Below are 19,077 nucleotides of genomic sequence, written 5' to 3' on the forward strand. Positions count from 1 at the left end.
AAGAAAAAAAATCCAAATAACCTCCTGGATTTGCTGGGTGAGGAGCACTGGTGTGGCCCAACAGGGAAAAAAAAAAAAAAATCCCAAAGAAGAAACACATTTTTAAAGTAGAAAGAATCAATCACCAACAGAACCTGAGGCACAGGGATGGACAGAGGCTCCTGGAGCTGCTGGAAAACACAGATTTTATTGGCACACCAGCAATAAAACGGTGTCCAAGCAACTCCACAGGGCCAGGCTCCACACAGGGATGCAGGATCAGCCCCCAGGACATGAGAAACCCAGGGATTCGCCTGAGGGCTGGGAGAAAATCCACAGCAGGGTTTAGGAATGAGCCCTGAAGCAGCTTTTCCACTCACTCAATCCCCAAACTCTCCTTTTTCTCTCAGGCTCATTACACAAACTCGAAGGAAAACTCTGTTGTAAATGCATTAATACAACTTTCCTCCTCTTAAAAAAATGACATCTCATCATTGTGAAAGCTTCCAGATGATGTTAAGAATCCTCTTGGCTTCTGGAAAGAAAAAAAAAAAAAAAAAAAGGAGCCCAGACGTGGAGCAACCGACCTCAAAAATGCTCTTTGTGTAGTTCCTTCATTTATTTATTTTAGTTCCACAGATTTTCCAGACACGTCCACAGAGGAACCACGACATCATTTGGATGCTTCAGTCAGTGCTAGGCTGAATTTCAAGGGCCTTGGGACTTGCCAACAGTAACCAGTGGTTAATTGGACCACGTTGCCAGCCCAATTTTTTCCATATAACATTAGATTTTCAATAAAAATGTTTCCATTCTTTCATGTCTCAACCTTTTTTTGGGTTTGGTTTTTTTTTTTTTTTTTTTTTTTTTTTTTGGTTATTATTATTTTTGTTCCCCCTGGTTTTGCTCGTTCTTCCCGTCCTCGGCGTTGCTTTGTTTCGCACAAAGGTTTTATTGTGTTTTTAAGGACTGCAAATTCGGCCCCTGTCACATCAGGTTCAGTGGGAAGAGTAAAATATTTGATATAAAGCGAGGCTGGGTGGGAAGGGAAGAAACTTCTCCTGAGGAAGAGAGGAGGGAAGAGGAAAGGGAATTCAGGGAAGGGAGAAGGGAGAAGGGAGAAGGGAGAAGGGAGAAGGGAGAAGGGAGAAGGGAGAAGGGAGAAGGGAGAAGGGAGAAGGGATAAGGGAGAAAGGGGAAAGAAAGGGGGAGAAAGGGGGGAAAAGGGGGGAAAAAGGGTGAAAAAGGGGGAAAAAGGGGAAAAGGAAGTGGGAAGTGGGAGATGAAAAGGGAAAAGGGAAAAGGGAAAACGAGATGGCATCAGTTCCCCTCGGGCTGCTGATCCAAGGGAAATTCCCCTTTTTTTTGGGAACAGCATCTCCCACACCACGCCAGTGCTGCTTATATCAACCAGCCTTGCCATATATCCAGGGGAATGGACACATCCCACCCAAACCAGAGGCTGAAACCCAGGCATTCACACGGGAAGGTCGCCCGGGACTCCAGAGGCTCAGGTGTGCACGTCCCCATGACACGGATTTTTCTGTGGGACCAATCCTGCAGATCAAATCTGAGCCAGTTCCACCAGTTCAAGGCCCTCAGCATTCCCAAAAATATCCTGGACAGCAGCAGCATCAGAGACCCACAGCAGAGTCCCAAATAAGTGATGGGAAGTCTGCGCTGGATAAAAGCATGGAACAGAGGGGAAGAATTCATCCCCCACATGAAAAACGCCTCAGGTGTGTTTGGGGATTTATTCCTGGATTATTTCCCAGAGGATTCCTCTCCCTTCAACCAGCACTCCCCATTTACCAAGATCTGGGTACTACAAGCTGACAGCCACGTTTTCCACGGGGCCCAAAGGATATTTTCTACTTTTCTCTGCCAAAATGCTCCATTTTACAGAACAATTCTGAGCATCAAACTCCAGCTAAACTGAGCAGGCACAGGGAGAGGTGGGTGAGCGTGGACAGAGGGGGTGAAATGCTGTATTTGTCCTGGTGTCCTGATTTCCCCTGTCCTAGGGGCTGCTCACTTTTAAAGTGAATTCCCCTGATAGCAGAGCACCAGCTCTAAATGGAGCTGCTCTTCCCAAAGAGCCCGGAAAGGCTCCAGAGCCCCTTCAGGGGTTGACAACAAAATTTGTGAGGGGCTTTGGCTGAGAGGGAATGGCTTTAAACGGACAGAAAATAGGTTTAGAGTGGATATTGGGAAGAAATTCCTGGCTGTGAGGGTGGGCAGGCCCTGGCACAGGGTGCCCAGAGCTGCTGTAGCTACCTCTGGATCCCTGGAAGTGTCCAAGGCCAGGCTGGACAGGGCCAGAAAACCCCAAAATTTCTGTGGAAAGCATTCCCAGCTCTTTGCTCCCTGCAGTTTTCCCAAGTGCAGGTTTCCACCTTTCCACAGGGGCTCCCCCTCTTTGGGAAGGGCACCCCCAGCACGCAGCTCCAGCAGGTCCAGGAACCAGGACAGAGGTAAAGAGCGAACTGAGAGAATGAAAGGCCAATTTGAACTCCCCAGCAGAGAAACCCTTTGGAGTGGAGAGCAGTTTCCTGGAAAGCGCTGCCAGGTTTTTCCTGAAGTCCAGACAAAACTCAAAACGCCTCTGAATGGCATTTCACAGCGGGCACGTTCCACAGCACCTCCTCCTGCTCCTCTGTCTCATCTTAGGGATCAAATCTAACATCCTAGAAATCAAATCTAACATCTTAGAAACCGCATCTACCCCAAAGCAGGCGTGAGAATGCAGATCCTGAGCCCCTGCCCTGGGGACAGAGGGACTCGGATGGACAGACAGCACCAGGAGCTGACCACAGCTCCAGGGCAGAGCAAAAGCAGCCAGGGGACATCTCTGTGCCACTCAGGGCCTCTGGGACAGCCACAACACGACAAAACCAGAAGACTTCCTTCAGGACGTGGGGTTTCACTGACAGGGAGGTGTTTGAAGGCTGAGCTCAGTGATCCTGGGAGCCTTTTCCAGCCTCAGGGGCTCGGGGGTGACCACTTGGTGCAGCCACACACAGGGAAAAGGAAATCAGCGCAGATGAAATCCCTGGATCAGTCAGGGGTGTGCCACCTGCAGCACCCAGAGGTGGGAGGGCAGAGGTTTGAGTCCCCTCCCGAATTCTGAGAGACATCAGCACGAGCCCTGCCCTCAGCTCACCAGACACAGGTTTGATTAATTCTCTGTTTCAAAAGGGAATCAGCCTGCAAAATCCATCTCCAGTTCCAAACCCTATGGGGCAGGGACAGCTCCCATTCAAAACAGGGATTCACAACCCCTCTCCAGCCCCTCCTGACTTCTCCTAGGGCACACAGTAAGCACTACAAACAACACCAAGGCAGCTTTTTTACCTAAACTTGCCATTAAAAGCGTGTTTTCGTCAGAGCCAGGTGAGTCCTCACTGCTGTCCCCGTGTGCACACCAAAGACCAGCGACCCCCAAGCAGGGTTTGCCTTGGAGTTACCCCAAAGAGATGAAATGGGATTTGAAATGGGATTTGAAATGGGATTTGAAATGGGATTCCTCCCATTCCCAACTCTGACAGGATCAGCTCCTCACCGTTCCCTGAGATCAGGGAATGCCCAGCACGGAGTTTTCCTCCTGCCCCCTGGAAGAACGAGGGCAGAGCTCTGCTGTCCCCTGGCCAGGACGTGTCCCACAGCTGGGTGCTCTTAACTTCCCAATTCCCACTGACATAATCCAGACTCCACAGGGGAAATCAGAACTGCCATCGGTTCCAGGCAGATTCTAAAGTCAGATTTCTTGTAAAACAACATCAACACTTTTGATTGGCAAAGTATTTTTAAAAACCTCGCTTTTAACTGGCTGGATAAAGATTTATTTTAGCTCGTTTGGGTGACTGGGGAAGAGCCAAGGGGAGAAGCAACAGCTGGTAACAGGATACTGCACAATTTCCAGCATTTCTGTTTTCCTTTGGATCCTCATTACTCCTCGCCGCTAAAGGAAACCGCTGCATCCAAAAAAAGTTTCGCCCAGAAACCCGATTGGGTTTTTACAGGGATTTGTAAAAGCAGAGGAGGGTTCCAGCTTTGTCTGCGGGTTCGATTTTGGTGTGACATCATCCGTGCAAATATGGGAAAATCTGAGCTGCCTGGGCGCTGCTGGGAGGCAGCTTGGACATTGTTATTTCCCGGTTATTTGCTGGAAACCCTCGGTGCCAGGTGCCACCCCACAGATCACAGGGGATTTTCACCCCTCCACACAGTTCCAACCGTCCCGCAACTAAAACAACTCCCAGAGCCGCAATAAAAGCAAAGACAACGTGGAAAAAAATTTTTTAAAAAAATAAATAATAAAAAAAAGCACCACCAAGGCCATTAGTCAATTCCATCAGCAGCCCCAATCTGGCTCCTCCCTCCTCCAAATGATTTGATGTCCTATTAGGCGGCTCATTAGGAAAACTCAAAGCCTTTCACCACGAGAGTCAGCGCTGGCCCCACGAAAGCTCCCAGCCGCCCTCTGCTCCGGCTGCTGTCCCCAAAGCTGTCCCCAAAGCTGTCCCCAAAGCCACCCGGTGACTTTAAAAAGCGCCCCGGGAGCCGTCTGGAGGAGAAACACGCACAGGGAAGTGCCTAAGGATGATCAGGAAGCGTCAGCACGGGCAAAAGTGAAAGGAAAAAATTTGGGTTGTTTTTTTTTTCTTTGAAACAGAGCGGTCTGGTGATAATTCAATTTTCAGCTGATGCGAAGTGCCCGAGCAGGCGGCCTGACAAGAGGAGCTGGTGTCATTCCAGTGCTCTGCCAGCTGGAAAACGGCTCCAAACATCCCAATTCCTCTGCAGGACAAACCCTGGGATCTCCCTCTGCCCCCAGCTTTCCCTGCAGGGATGTTCAGGACATTTTATCCATTGAGCTTTTCCAGCCTGCTCGGCCTCCACAAGCAAAGCCTTAAGGGAAGCATTCCTCCAACGCCCACCTCTTCTTCCTTAAGGTCATTTGGAGAGGCCAGAAATGAAAATAATTCGCTTTACACAGAGAATCCCACTGGTGCTGGTAACACTCAAACCCCGCACGCCGCACTGCCAGCGCTTCCCAAGGGGAAAAAAAATACCCCCAAAACACAAAATCCGGGCAGGGAAGCTGGGATCCCGGACAGCCCAGCTCTTCAGGGCGCTCCTCGGCTTCTCAAGTTACCCTGGAAGAACTCGAGTTTAACTTTTCCGATTTCAAACCCCGGCTCGGCCAACAAATCCCGCTCCGCAGCGGTTCCCCCTGAAATCCAGCGCAAACAGAGCGCCGGTGCCTCCGAGCGCCCACCGCAAACCGGGGAAAAGCGCTGCAAACACCCAGAAGAACTTCTGCCAGCAGCCCCGCAAAACCTCCCTCCTCTCCGGCAAATTCCCAGCCCACCCGGGGAAGGCGGAAATTTGGGAAGCAGAGCTCTGGAAACAAACAGCACGACCCCAAAAGGGAAGCAGAAAAATGCGTTTAGTCGCTCTTCTGCACGATTCGGGGGGGGGGGGGAGAAATGGGAAAAAAAATGACATTCCAGTGGTTTTGTGTGCTGCTGCACATCTGGAAGTTCAGAGCTTCCTCCTGCTCCACTCAGCCCCAGTTTTAGGGAGAAACTCTGCGGGATTGGGGTTGGGAAGGGGGAGAGCTTTGGGGTCCCCGAGCAGATCCGAAGCTTTTGTGCTCAGGGAGAGCAGATTCCTGCGGGACAAAAAGAAAAAAAAAAACCACCCAAAACTTTCTGCTCCTTCAAGGAGGAGGAACTACGCAAGCCCGGAGGTTTCCTGGGGACTAAATATACATTCACGTATACATCCACAGCGAGAGAGAAAGACCCAGAGCCCTCCAGAAACTCATCCCCGAATTTTCCTCCGGGGGAAAATAACAAAAAAAAAAAAAACTCCCACCAAAAAGCAGCTCTGCAAGAGGCAGCTCCTGCTCCGAGAAAGGCGAATAAAGAATTGTTTTAAGTTTTTACCCCTTTTACGGGCCCCCTGACAAATGGCATTCAGAGACTCGGGCAGCTAAAGGAGGTTGGGTGGGTTTTGTTGGGTGGTTTTTTTTCCCTTTTTTTTTTTTTTTTCCCCCCTTTTTTGCTGGAATGCACGGGAGGAAGGAAAGCCAAGAGTTTTTCAAAGCCGCCCCCCGCCCTCGCCCACTGCCCCCCAGGACCCCCGCAGCATCCCGCACGCGTTTTTTTGGTTTTTTTTGAGGGGGGGGTTCGGGGACCCCCCTTACCTGCCCGGCCGAGGGACAGAGCACCCAACAGCACCAGCGCAGCGGGCACCGAGCAGCTCCGTATCCAACTGCGCCTTTTCCACCGCGTGTGCGTATCCATGCTCCCCCAAAAAACGGGGCACCGGCTCGGGACAGCTCGAGGGAGGGGGGGATTATTATTATTATTATCAAAAAAATTTAAAAAAAATCAGAATAAAGAATAATAATTTAAAAAAAAAAAAAAAAAGGCAAATCCAAGCTGTTTCTAGAAGCGCAGAGCAGGCGCTCAGCCCCCCCCCGGCAGCCCCCCCCGGGGAGCAGCCCTTTATAAAGCCATGGGGCGGGCGGAGGGTGCGGGGGCTCCGCCGCGCTCAGCTCCGGCCCTGCCTGCTCCCGGCCTGCCGGAAAGTTTTTTCCCTTTCTCTTCCCCACACCGCCCTTTTTTTTCCCCCTTCTTTTAAACCCGAGGCAGGAGTTTGTCAATCTCGGCGCGGAGCAGCAAATCAGGGCCGGGAGGAGCGGCCCCCCCAGCCCGGCCCGGGCCAGCCCCCGCCCCCGCCGCCGCTTCCAGCGGGATGTCCCGGCCCCCAAAAGCGTTGTTGGTTTTTTTTTTTGTTTTTTTTTTTTTTTTTCCCTCGCTTTTCCCCCCTCGCTGGAATAGCAGCGCTAGGAGTTTTTCCGCTTCTTCCCCCCCCCCCCCCCGTCTCGTCTCCTCGCTGTTCCCTGCGTTTTTGGGGCTCGGGAAGCGGAGGGGCAGCGTTGATGTCCCCTGTGCTGCTCGGTGACAGGGAAAGGCCGGAGCTGTGACAGGAGGTTGGGCTGGGATGTCGGGATAAGGTGGGATACCCAGAAGGTGGCCGGGCGCTGAGCAGGATCCCCAGGGAGCCCCAAACCTCAATGGCTCCGGCAAGGGTGGGATTCGGGGGCTAGGACTGGGCTCCATCCTCGCGGGATAGTCTGTGATTCCATCAGGTGGGGCTCGTGGAGGAGTGGGAAATGCAAGGATTTGGCAAAAAAAAAAAAAGAGTGCGTGCAAAGGGTGAAAGCACAACAAGGAGTGGAAAGGGAAGGTGCTCCCCTTCCCCTTCCCAGGATAGGTGGGAGCTGAGGATGCCAAATCCACCTCTGGCAGGGAAGGGATGGCAGGGATGGAAGGGGTGGAAGGGATTGAAGGGATGGCAGGGATGGCAGGGATGGAAGGGATGGCAGGGGATGGAGCTGCTGCTCCTGCTCTGCCCCCCTGAGCGTTCCCGAGCCCAGCTCCAGCCCCCGGGGCTCTCTGCCTCCCTTGGTGCCCCATTCCCACTCCGTGACCACTGATCAATCACACTGGTTAAACACCACCTCTAAATGTCCTGGCACTGTGGGGCAGCAATACCAGGACAGGGCCCAGGGCTGGAACTGGATCATCTTCAAGGTCCCTTCCCACCTTTTTCTGATTCTATGGAAAAATAAATACAAATCCAGCTCCTTTCCTACAGCATCGTCGTCCCTCAGGTCCCAGGAGAGGACAGGTCACACTGCAGAAAGGGGCGGCCCACAGTGTTCCAGGCTCCTCTACAAAAGCAAAATCAGATTAAATGGAGATCAGAAAAGGAAAAAAACACCCAAATCCAGTCCCTTGCCTCAAATAAAGGCTTTGAAGATGCTTGCTGGTATCAATACTTTCCCTGCCAGTGCCAGCAAAACCTGAACCTGGCTGCTGGCACCCCTGGTGTCGCATCCAGGTGACAGTCCCAGCTCCTTTGGTGCTCATTTTTCCCAGATCAATGGGAAAACTAGCAGTGGGCCACACCAGAGCATCCCAGCCCTCTCCACTGGGGAAAAAAATGCTTCCATCACCCAAATTCCCACGCTCTGCCTACCCTGGACTCCGATTCCGTTGTGGGTTTGCTCACCCAGCACTCGAGGCCTTGGGCACAAGGACAGTGAAGGAGTTTGGGATTTTTCATCCCAGTTTTGAGATTTCTCATCCCAGTTTTGACATTTCTCATCCCAATTTTGGGATCTCTCACCCCAGTTTTGGGATCTCTCAGCCCAGTTTTGGGATCTCCCATCCTGCCCCTGATTTTGGCTGGCTGGTGGAAGAACCCAGCACCAGGGTGGGTTTTAGCCATGAATCTTTGACCTGGTGGGATGAGAGTCACTGGGATGGATAATCAATACCAAATACCTCCAAACCCAACAGGACAGGAGGCCAAACCCGCCCAGGTCAAACAACGGGCAAGGGATGCTCCCATCCCACCTTGGGAACGTTTCCTAAGGATCCAGTGGGGAAGGGCTGCAGGAAATCCTCCCGTTCCCTCTGAACCTGCTGAGATACCTTCCCCCAGCTCCCGGCCTCGCTGTGGAACTGGAAAAGCTGGAGCCCGAGCCACAGGCAGGAAGAGATCCCGTGCTGAAAGAGCCTTTCAGCGGGCCGGGGTGAGAGGCAGAGCCCCGGGCAGGGCGGGGAGCAGCAGCGCAGCACGTGTGGGGACGGTGCCAGCGGCACTCCCGGGCAAATCCCGAGGATGAAAACCCCTTCCAGGCCTGCCTTTCATGAGGAACCAGGTGACGGGAGGCTGGCAGGAAAATCGCCCCGTGCTCCGTCTCCAGGAGGAGCCTGGAGGGGAAATCTCCCAGGGCGGCACCTGCACGGCGCTGCAGCCGCCTCTGCTGAGCACCCGCGGCGTGGAGCCCGGGATTGGCACTGTCCAGCCTCTCTCCTCCTCCAAAATATCCCGGGACTGACACCATCCATCCTCCCTCCTCCTCCAAAATATCCCGGGACTGACACCATCCAGCCTCCCTCCTCCTCCAAAATATCCCGGGATTGACACTGTCCAGCCTCCCTCCTCCTCCAAAATATCCTGGGACTGACACTGTCCAGCCTCCCTCCTCCTCCAAAATATCCCGGGATTGACACTGTCCAGCCTCCCTCCTCCTCCAAAATATCCCGGGATTGACACTGTCCAGCCTCCCTCCTGCCCCAAAATATCCCGGGATTGACACTGTCCAGCCTCCCTCCTCCTCCAAAATATCCCGGGATTGGCACTGTCCAGCCTCTCTCCTCCTCCAAAATATCCCGGGATTGACACTGTCCAGCCTCTCTTCTGCTCTGAAATATCCCGGGATTGACACCATCCATCCTCCCCTCTGCTTCAAAATATCCCGGGACTGACACCATCCAGCCTCCCTCCTCCTCCAAAATATCCCGGGATTGACACCATCCATCCTCCCTTCTCCTCCAAAATATCCCAGGATTGACACCGTCCAGCCTCCCTCCTGCTCCGAAATATCCCAATATCCCAGCATTGTCACCATCCTCCCTCTTCCTCCAGAATATTGCAGGATTGACATCATCCATCTTCTCTCCTCCTCCAAAATATCCTGGAATTGACACTGTCCATCCTCTCTCCTGCTCCAAAATATCCCAATATCCCAGCATTGTCACCATCCTCCCTCTTCCTCCAGAATATTGCAGGATTGACATCATCCATCTTCCCTCCTCCTCCAAAATATCCTGGAATTGACACTGTCCATCCTCTCCCCTGCTCTAAAATATCCCAGTATCCTGGGATTAACCTTGTCCATCCTCTCTCCTGCTCTAAAATATCCCAGTATCCTGGGATTAACATTGTCCATCCTCTCTCCTGCTCTAAAATATCCCAGTATCCTGGGATTAACATTGTCCATCCTCTCTCCTGCTCTAAAATATCCCAGTATCCTGGGATTAGCATTGTCCATCCTCTCTCCTGCTCTAAAATATTCCAGGATTGACCCTGTCCATCTTTGTGCTCTAAAATATCCCAATATCATGGATTTGACACTTTCCATCCTCCTTCCTGCTCCCAAATCTCCCAATCATCCCAGCTGGGCCTTCCCAGCTGCCTCTGTGGAGCAGAAGCTGTTCCACACCACGATGGAGATCCTTTCCCCTCTCTCCCCTCCACGTGTTCAGACCGTGAAGTATCCCAAGAATTTGGACTTGGAGCCAGGGTGGTGAAAGCACCAGCAGAGCCCGTGGGATGCAAATCCACTCCCTTGTCCCTTGGGGCTGGAATTTGATGATCTTTAAGGTCCCTTTCTACCCAAATCATTCCGTAATCCCTGACAATCCCTGATTCTGGCACCAAAGTAATCACTTACTCCAGGATTTCCCTGGATGTCTGCTCAGGTGTGGGTCCCATTTCTGCCCCGAATGCCAGGGGAGGATCCTGGATCCTCTCCATCCCAGATTTCCGGCCACACAAGCAGCTCAGTGTTTGGGAATGAGCTCCTGGATTGTCTTCTCCAGCGGTGAGAGAAAATCCCAAACCCCTGGATGCCAACCCCAGGCACTCCTGCCCTTCCTGAGGCGCTCAGCCATGGGAAAGGGGAGTTCCTAAAGCACCAAAACCATGGCAGGCAAGGGAATGAAAGCAGCTCAGAGCAGTGAACTCCCACACCTCCCTTTCTCCCTGCTCCAGACCCACGCCAGATCATCCAAACCTGGACCAGGATCAGATGCGAAGCAGAAAACCCGGCCCGGGGAGGTTTTGCTGAGCAGGAAGCCTGAGCTCGCCGTTGCTCTCCGGGTGATTTTTGGGAGCTTGCACAGACCTGTTTGCGCCTCCTCAACAGCAACAGGAGCGCAGAAAGCGGCCGGTGGCGGCAAACCGGAGAATTCCAGCAGCCACGGGCCAAGTTTTGGGAGCCAAACCTGCGGTGGGAGAGGACCAGGTGGTCAGGTGGGAGCTCCAGGAGGGGTCACACGAGCTGGGGAGGGGCTGATGCCAACCCCAAATCCCTCCAGCAGCCGGCCAGGGTCACGTCTGAGCAGCCGAAGGAATACAGAGGTGGCCGGGGGCCAAATTTCCCTAAGGAACAGCAGTTTATGGAAGGGTTTTCATGCCTAAGTGCATCTTGAGCCCAGCTGGCTGTTGTTTATGGGATGGAGAAGGGGTTTGTGAGCTTCCCGAAGAAAGGAAAAGGCTTGGGGGATATAGGTAATGAAAAAAAATAAAATAAAATAAAATAATAATTTATATGCTGTCAAATCATCGCCGGCATTCACCCCAAAGGCCGTTGTTGGGTAGTTTGAGGGAATTGGGATAAGTCTGAAAGGATCATTGATAAGCAGTTACACCCCACGGCCAGCTGAGGGGAAAAGGCTAAAATGAGGAATTAAAATGAGCTGGGCTGTTGTATAAATAATTAGGACAGGCAGCTGCTCTCAGGAACGATTTCCAATACCATTTATGAGGAGAACACATCTATAAAATACACATTTTTCCCTCCACCATCTTAATGCCAGCCTTTACTCCTTGCAAATTTATAAACACGATTGCATCTCTGCCATTCATTCCATTTTTATCAATTGTTCTGTGCCCAAATGAGATCCCAAATCCCAATCCTCATTTATAATCTCACCTGCTTGCCTGAAAAACGATTGTTCCCAAATTCAGCTCTAAAAAAAAGTCGAGGATTTAGCCCTAAGGAGATATTTTGGATGGAGAGGCTTGGCAAATGAAAGTCTCCATTTATCCACAGAGGAAACTTCACATCTGGAATCCCAGAGCTCAACACTGCCCCAGACTCCGAGCTCTGGGTGGTCTTTAATTTGAACAAGGAGTTCAGAGCATTATCCAGGACCGTTCACACCCACTGCCACCCCGCAGAGTGGCAGCGTTTCCCCAAAAACCTTCCTGAAAACGCCGGCTTGAATCCCAAATCCACATTTTCTAGAGGATGGTGATGGGCAGCCCATCATCAGTGATGGCAGCATACCCCAAGTTTTCAGATAGAGTGGATAATTAATGCTCTAACTAGAACACAGGCACGATGAAAATATTCACAGGTACCTCCCAAACAGGGCAAAAAAAAATCAAAAAAATCAAGTAAAACTCTTTCAAGAGTTAAATTTTCCCCCCAGAAAGACAAATCACAGCACACAGAAATACAATCTTCCACCTCCCCTAAAGCTCAGCACTTGTTTGGGCTGTGCAGACCAAAAATTCAGGAGCTGGGCAGGAAATTGTCCCGAATCCCAGCCGCTCCGGTGGGAATTGCGATGGGATTTTTTGCCCTGAGGTGGCACCAGGACCAGCCCCACCCGTGGGAAGGGCAGGCAGCACAAGGTGGGGTTTGTTTTCCTGCGTGTTGGGATGTTCAACAGCTCTGCTGAAGAGAGGAAATAGCTTTGTAAAGGGAACAGACTTTCCACTCCCCCTCTTTTTCCAGCCCTGTTGCCTCCTCTCCGGCTCCACCGTAACGAGGCCAAGCCTTGGATGTTTTCGAGCCATCCCCAGCCATGAAATTCGGGATAAATCGCTGCCGGGTGAGGAGGCTGAACTCAGCTGCCCTTCCCCTGTCCGGTGCCAGCCCGGGGGACAGCGAGGAGCTGCCGTTCCCTGCTCACAGCCCGTGCCTCAGTTCCCCTTCTCGCTCTGACCTGCAGGCAGCGGCTCAGCCTAAACCCGGATAATCCGTCTGGACTGCGGGAGATAATCCCTGGGGATACACCAAGTGTTGTGTGAAACCAGGAGCTGCCCAGCTGCGGCGAGCTGGCACTTCCCTCTCGTCTCCCAAGGCTGAAGGAGCTCCTAAACTCGCCCTGACCCCGCCAGGGCTTCACCCAGCAACGCGAAGTTCCTTTTCCCAGCTCCAGTTTGTCCGTCGCGACCACGACTGGGGGTTAAAGGTCGCAAATTTACGGAGCCGAATCGCCGGGCAGCAGCTCCAGAGGTTCAGCTCCGGGGGCCCGATCCCCAAATTTTCCTCTGCACCCCTGGGGTGGTCGTTTTGATGGATAAGAGACGTTAGCAGAATAAGAGAAATGGGATGAGGAAGGGCAAGGCCTATCTGGAATTAAATCTGGTCAGGAGCAGCAAGAAGAAGTTCTTCGAATACGTCAATAACCGAAGAAAAACTGGAAGAAAAACTGAAGAAAAACGGAAGAAAAACAGAAGAAAAACGGAAGAAAAATAGAAGAAAAACGGAAGAAAAACAGAAGAAAAACAGAAGAAAAACGGAAGAAAAATAGAAGAAAAACGGAAGAAAAACAGAAGAAAAACAGAAGAAAAACTGAAGAAAAACAGAAGAAAAACAGAAGAAAAACAGAAGAAAAACAGAAGAAAAACTGAAGAAAATGTTCATCCAAGCACACCCCAAATCCCCATCATTTCAGGGTTATTCCCAAGTCTAGGAATGAATTAAAGCACCCCAAGATATTTTGGTTGCGTCATCCTCTAGCTGCCCTTTAAAGAAAAAACATAAATCGACTTATTGCCTACAGATTTCCCTTTAGCAAGCAAATTTCATCCCCATTTTCCTGTCTCTAATATTCCTGTCAATTAACCACGGCACAGAACTTCCAAGCAGCTCTTTCCATCCCTAAATCTTGCGGCAAAGCCCAAAAAAAAAAAAGAGAGAGGGCCCATTGTGCATGTTCCCCTTTGGTTTCCCGGGATTACAGGTTCATTCCACCCTCTGCAGCGACGAACCCTTCAATTTGTTGGCTTCTCCTCCCTCTGGCTGGAGGTTCAGAAACGAGGAGGAACGAGGAGAATTCAGGGAGCTGTGTGCACCACCTCCTTTTCCAGACAAGAGGCCACAGTCTTCCCTAAGCGCAGAAAGGGAAAAAAAAAAGAATAAAAAAATTAGAAATTCCATCATTTTTGGGGATGAATCACTCGAGGAACCCAATCCAGCTCAGGGTGGGCTCTGCCCTGACTCATTCTCGTTTCTCAGCCCGGTGTTTCCAGTCAGGCACCTCCAGACACATCACCTTGCCACAAATCCCCGTTCCCTCCTCTCCCCACAGAGTTTTCCAGCGTGGGGAGCTCTGGGAAGAGCCAGGACCGGGCTCCGAGTCAGGGACATTTTTCCCTGGGCATGCAGCGCTCGTCCACCCACAGTGACCCAAAACAGCTCCTCAGGTCACCCCTGGCAGCTCTGCCTCTTATTCCAGCTGGAATTCTGTGATCCAGCAGCCAAAATCCATTATTTCAGCTGGGATTTCATGATCCAGCACACCCATATCCATTATTTATTTCAGCAGGAATTCTAGGATCCAGCACCACATATCCATTACTCCATCTGGAATTACAGAATCCAGCACCATATATCCATTATTTCTGGTGGAATTCTAGGATCCAGCACCCCATATTTATTACTTCAGCTGGAATTCCAGCATCCAGCACCCCATATCCATTATTTCTGGTGGAATTCCAGGATCCAGCACCCCATATCCATTATTCCAGCTGGAATTCCAGGGTCCAGCACCCACATATCCCCTCAGATGAACCCACAGATGGGTCGCTCACCTCTTGCTGAATTTTATTTTCAATCTCTCCCTTGTTTTGTCCCCAGTTCGGTTCCAGACAGGATCAGCACCTTGCAACCTCACCTTTGCTCCCTTTAAATTTTATTCCTGCATTTCTCTGGGAAGTCCGAGGAGGTTTGGCCACACATCTTCGAGGGCAGCAGTGCAAATTCTCCACCAGCATTTCTCATCCCTTTGAGCCTCTGATCCCATGAAAAACCAGCCCTAATCCTTCTTTCCTGAGGTGACAGCAGCAGGGAAGAGGCAAACATGGATTTGTTTTTTCTTCTTACCTGCAGCCCCCTCCTCAGGGGGAGGAGGCTCGACAAACTCCTCTTGGGTGGTATAATTTCATTTTTGGGGGGAGTTTAATGAACCCTGGGAAGCAGCACTGATGTCATTAAGGTTTACAGAGAGAACTCCCAGATATCCAAGGCCTAAGGACAGCTCCTAAATGTGAAGGAACAGAGATCAGCATGGCGGGGCTGGCACGGGGATGGATTCCCGTGCTCCTGATCGGGACCAGAGGTGTGGGTTTGCAGTGCTGGCGATCCCAGCAACAGGAATTTGGCACTGGAGCTCCCCCAGGAGCAGTGGGACAGAGGCTGGGAGACCCAGCCTGGTCCTGCCTCTTCCCCAGGACCCAAACTGGGGGAAGTTCCCTCCCAGTGCCCTCCAAAGTCAAAGGAAAGGAGTTTCTGCTGAGCCCCCCACCTCTGAAAATCCCCAAACTCCTCAAAACGCTGCTGGAGATTCCTTCTCCTTCCAAGCCAGAGACAAATCCAAAGCCTGGGGTTACCTTAGACCTGTCCTAAACCCTCTGATTAACTCCAGACTCTCCCTTTCCACAGAAGCAAAGCCCCCGTGGGCCAGCAGAGCCTTTGCCAGCTGATTCCACCTCCCAGCCCTGTGGTTCACCATTTCTGGGTGATTTTCTGGGTGCTTTTCTGGGTGCTTTTCTGGGATCTTTTCCCATTTTTCCTGCCTTTTTCCTTTACCTGTCCCCCGGCTCGTTTTCCTCTTGGCCAGGCTTCCCCGTGGCTCCGTGTTCATAAATCAGGAGGCCAGAGGGGTTTGTGTTTCACAGAGGCCACGGGGCTTCCATGAATTAAGTTTTGTTTGAACTGGAGGATCGTTTTAGTAAACCAAACAAACTCCTTGACCCGACTTGTACTGCAGCAGAACAAGGCCAGAGAGAGCTCCTGGCTGCAGCAGGAAGGTTATTCTGTTAAAAAAAAAAAAAGTCAAGTGAAACAGCTTCTTGTGGCAGTGCTGAGGGAATGGAAGGTCTGAGGAGACACCCTCAGCTCAGACATTCTCCCGGGTCCAAATCCGACCTCTGTGAGGGCTCTTTATACAATCCTGGCAGCCCCTAAATTGCCAGTTTGCACTTTGAGATGCTTTTCTTGGTGTCATGTTTGGTCCCACTGAGCAGTTTTTCCTCTCCTTTGGGTCCCTGGCCTCAGCAGCAGAATTATATGAGTGTTTTTTATTATGTTTTAGCCAGCTGAGGTGCTCAGCTGATTTTATTTCGTTTCATCAAAGGCCACGGGTCTTCAGCCGTTTCTCACATCGCCTCTGCCCCATCCCTTCCTTTAAAACCCAACTCTAAATCACCAAACACGACGGATTTCACTGCCAGGATGGCCGTAATTCCATTGCTAACTGAGCTTTTACTCCACAGCCTCCAAGACCCGCAGAGAACCCAATCCTTTTCCAGCACTGCTTTTCCATTCCGTTCATCCCCAGCTCCTGCAGAGCCCTCAGTTCCTGGGAGTTCCATAAACGGGGCTCAGCTCCTGCCACGTCCAACCCAAGGGCTGAAACTCTGGGACTCTCTGCCCCGGTTCTGTGGAGGGATATTTTAGCATATATCCCACTCCTTGTATTTTTTAAATTTTTTTTTTTTTGAATGAAAACCCCGACGAGGCGCTCCAGCTGAAGGGTTCGATTGACAAAGGTCGGCAGCAGACACGACTAATCCATTATGCTGTTAAACAACTCAACATGCAGGGGTTAATCAATGCTAGCCCGAGGTCTAATCCCTCTTTCTGCTAAATAACTCACTGAAAACAAACTCTGCCTGCTAATGTCCCGCAAAGGAAGATAAATGCACGCCGGGCTCGAGGAGGTTCAGTTTTCAGGGCTCTCAGCCCCTCCAAAGCCTGACTACTGTCAGCCTGGCCAGATGTTATTCCCATCCTTGCGAGGAGAGGGATTAGGGGAAGGTTTGGGGGCGTCCTGCCAGCTTAAAAAAAAAATAAAATAAAATAATAATAATAATTCAGAGCACTGGATTACTCCCCAAGCTGGGTCAGCAGAGCTGCCCTGCACAGACAAAGCCAGGCCCCATTCCCAGGGGATATTCCCAATTCCTGTGCCTATTCCAGCCCCCTCCCTATTTATAGCCCTGAACTGGGCTTTTCCAGGATGGTAATTTCGTGCTGCTCATAAATCTCCCCCTGCAAACCGGTATTTGTAGGTCAGCAAGGAGAGGAAGCCAGCGACCAAAAGTGCTGAACTCGTGCAGAAACTCCGCACAGACACCGAAATGTAGTGGGGGGCAATCAAAGGGTTCCCTTGTGCTGTGTCTCCTGGTGGAAGGGTTTGTTCCATGAGGATCAGCTGCAGGAGGGTTTTGGGGATGTGGGAAGAGGGTGACAGCATTTCCTTCCCTGGAGACAGAGCTCCTGGCACCAGCAGGGCTGGCAAATCCCATCTCAGGCATTGTGGCACGGGAGCAGCGGTGCCTCCTGAATTTCCTCGCCTTTCTCGCACCTCTGGGATGGCATTTTCCCCTCCAAAGGGAGCAGAAGCTTTCCTTTGACATTTGAGGATGACATCTTTGACATTTAAAGATGTTGGTAGGAGACTAATCCCAGTTTAGGCTCCACACTATTGGAAATACAAAAGTTAATCCGTCTTTAAATCCTCCTGCGTCCCGCTGATTTTAGGGCGGCCTGGCATACCTCCTGGGAATAAATGGCCTTACGCAGAATTCCTGCAGGTGATTCCAGCTTTTAACAAATTCCACAAGTAGGGGTTGATTCTCCGGCTGCAGAGGCCCAGGATGCCACATTTTCCTTTTTTTTTTTTTTTCCCTGGCCGTGCTTCCAGCACCAATAACTCAGGAAAGCCTTGGGGCTGTGCCCATCCTGGCGTTTGTCACGCCCAGCGCTGCGTTGCTGCAGTAACACAGATCCAACTCCAAACTCCTCACTGGTGCACATCAACAGCCTCTTTATGCTTCGAAACGATGCTCGATTCCCCCAGGAAAAAAATGATCAAAACAAACCATTTTCTCAGCTGCTTCCACTGCAACTCAACTTCCAAACAACTTCACTTTCCGTCAGGGCTCCTTCTCCTGCCTCTGTTCAGCGCTGCAGGAGGGTTGCTGCTGGGTTTGGCACCCCAAAAAAAACCTCACTCTTTTTCTAATCTGATTTTTTCAATACGTCTTTGGGAACTGCAGAGTCCACAGAGTGGCTCCGTGGGGAATTTGCTGCTTCTTCCCCTCTGAGCTCTCCAGGACCAAGTCGATCTGATAGACCCGGAGCCACCCCCTGGGAAATTGGGATTCCAGAGCAGAGTGAGTCTAAAACAAACCCTGTAAACACAAAAAAATAACCCAAAAAACTTCAAGTCTCCTCTGAAAGACCCCGGGATGGAGCAGGAGGCGGCAAATGTGGAAAGCAGATGTGAGAGGGGGAGGAAATCGCGTTTGCAGGAGACAAGGAAAGGAAGCGCGGAGCCTGCAGGAGCAGCACCTGTCCCGCTGGATCCCGGGGTTTTCTCCCCCAAAAAAAATAGCCTCTGGAGCAGGAGCATGCACTCCAAGCAGGCAGCCCTGTCCCAGAGCCTCTGCTGGTTTGTCTCCACGCAGCAGGAAGCAGTCTAGCCTGGGAGATACCAGGAGACAGCAGCGGGGACTGGGATGAGAACTTCCAGCCATGAGATGTGCAGAATTCCTGCCTGGAGCGGGAACTGACCATGGAAACCCCGGGAAAAAGCATCACCGAGTCACTGGCACGGGGGAGAAACTGAAAATATCCCCCAGCTCTCCCAGGGCTCTCAGTGGATCAATCCCTGAAGTTGGACAGCAGCTCCTGCGCTGGCTGCAGAAGTTCTGTGGAGAAAAGCCCCGAATTTGGGCACTTTGAGCTGCGGAACTGACCCAGAGCGCGGATTTACACCCGGCCTCCCCCTCCTCCCCAGCCAGAGAAGAGAAATGAGAAGTTTCCACGAGGTTCTGTCCCAGAGAAGCAGAGCTTGCCAACCCCAAAGGAAGCAAACATGTCAAAATCATTCTCAGACAGCTCTGAAAAAATATCCTGAAATTCCTCCACCTGTGGCTTTTCGCTCGATCCAATCCAACTCAGCATGGGGGGAAGAACTCAGAAGTGGCTTTTTTTTTTTTTTTTTTTTTTCTTTTTTTCCTTTTTTTTTTTTTCCCAGGCATGGAGAGCTTTAAATCCGTGCTAATTTTGGGGTGCAGGATCTGGGTGCCTGGGCTGCGTTGAATTGAAATTGCTCCGTCTCATCATACAAGATTTAGGGATTTTTGGCCCATTTGGTGGTAGCTGAGCTGTGTTTTAGCGAGAGGAACATCCCAGATGTG

General features: G+C 51.3%; 1 protein-coding gene across 2 annotated transcripts in view; it reads right to left on the minus strand.

The window, feature by feature from the left end:
- The window catches only part of COL5A1 (collagen type V alpha 1 chain), a 135,310-nt gene extending 128,925 nt beyond the window's left edge, over positions 1-6,385 (minus strand). For both annotated transcript variants that reach the window (XM_040082973.1, XM_040082972.1), the window contains exon 1: positions 6,194-6,385. In XM_040082973.1, coding sequence (XP_039938907.1) covers positions 6,194-6,293 — 100 coding nt within the window. In that variant the 5' untranslated portion in view covers positions 6,294-6,385. The remainder of the gene's footprint in view (positions 1-6,193) is intronic.
- Between the last annotated feature and the right edge of the window lie 12,692 nt (positions 6,386-19,077).

This window comes from Hirundo rustica, chromosome 20, assembly GCF_015227805.2.
Source record: "Hirundo rustica isolate bHirRus1 chromosome 20, bHirRus1.pri.v3, whole genome shotgun sequence".
Classification (NCBI taxonomy): Eukaryota; Metazoa; Chordata; class Aves; order Passeriformes; family Hirundinidae; genus Hirundo; species Hirundo rustica.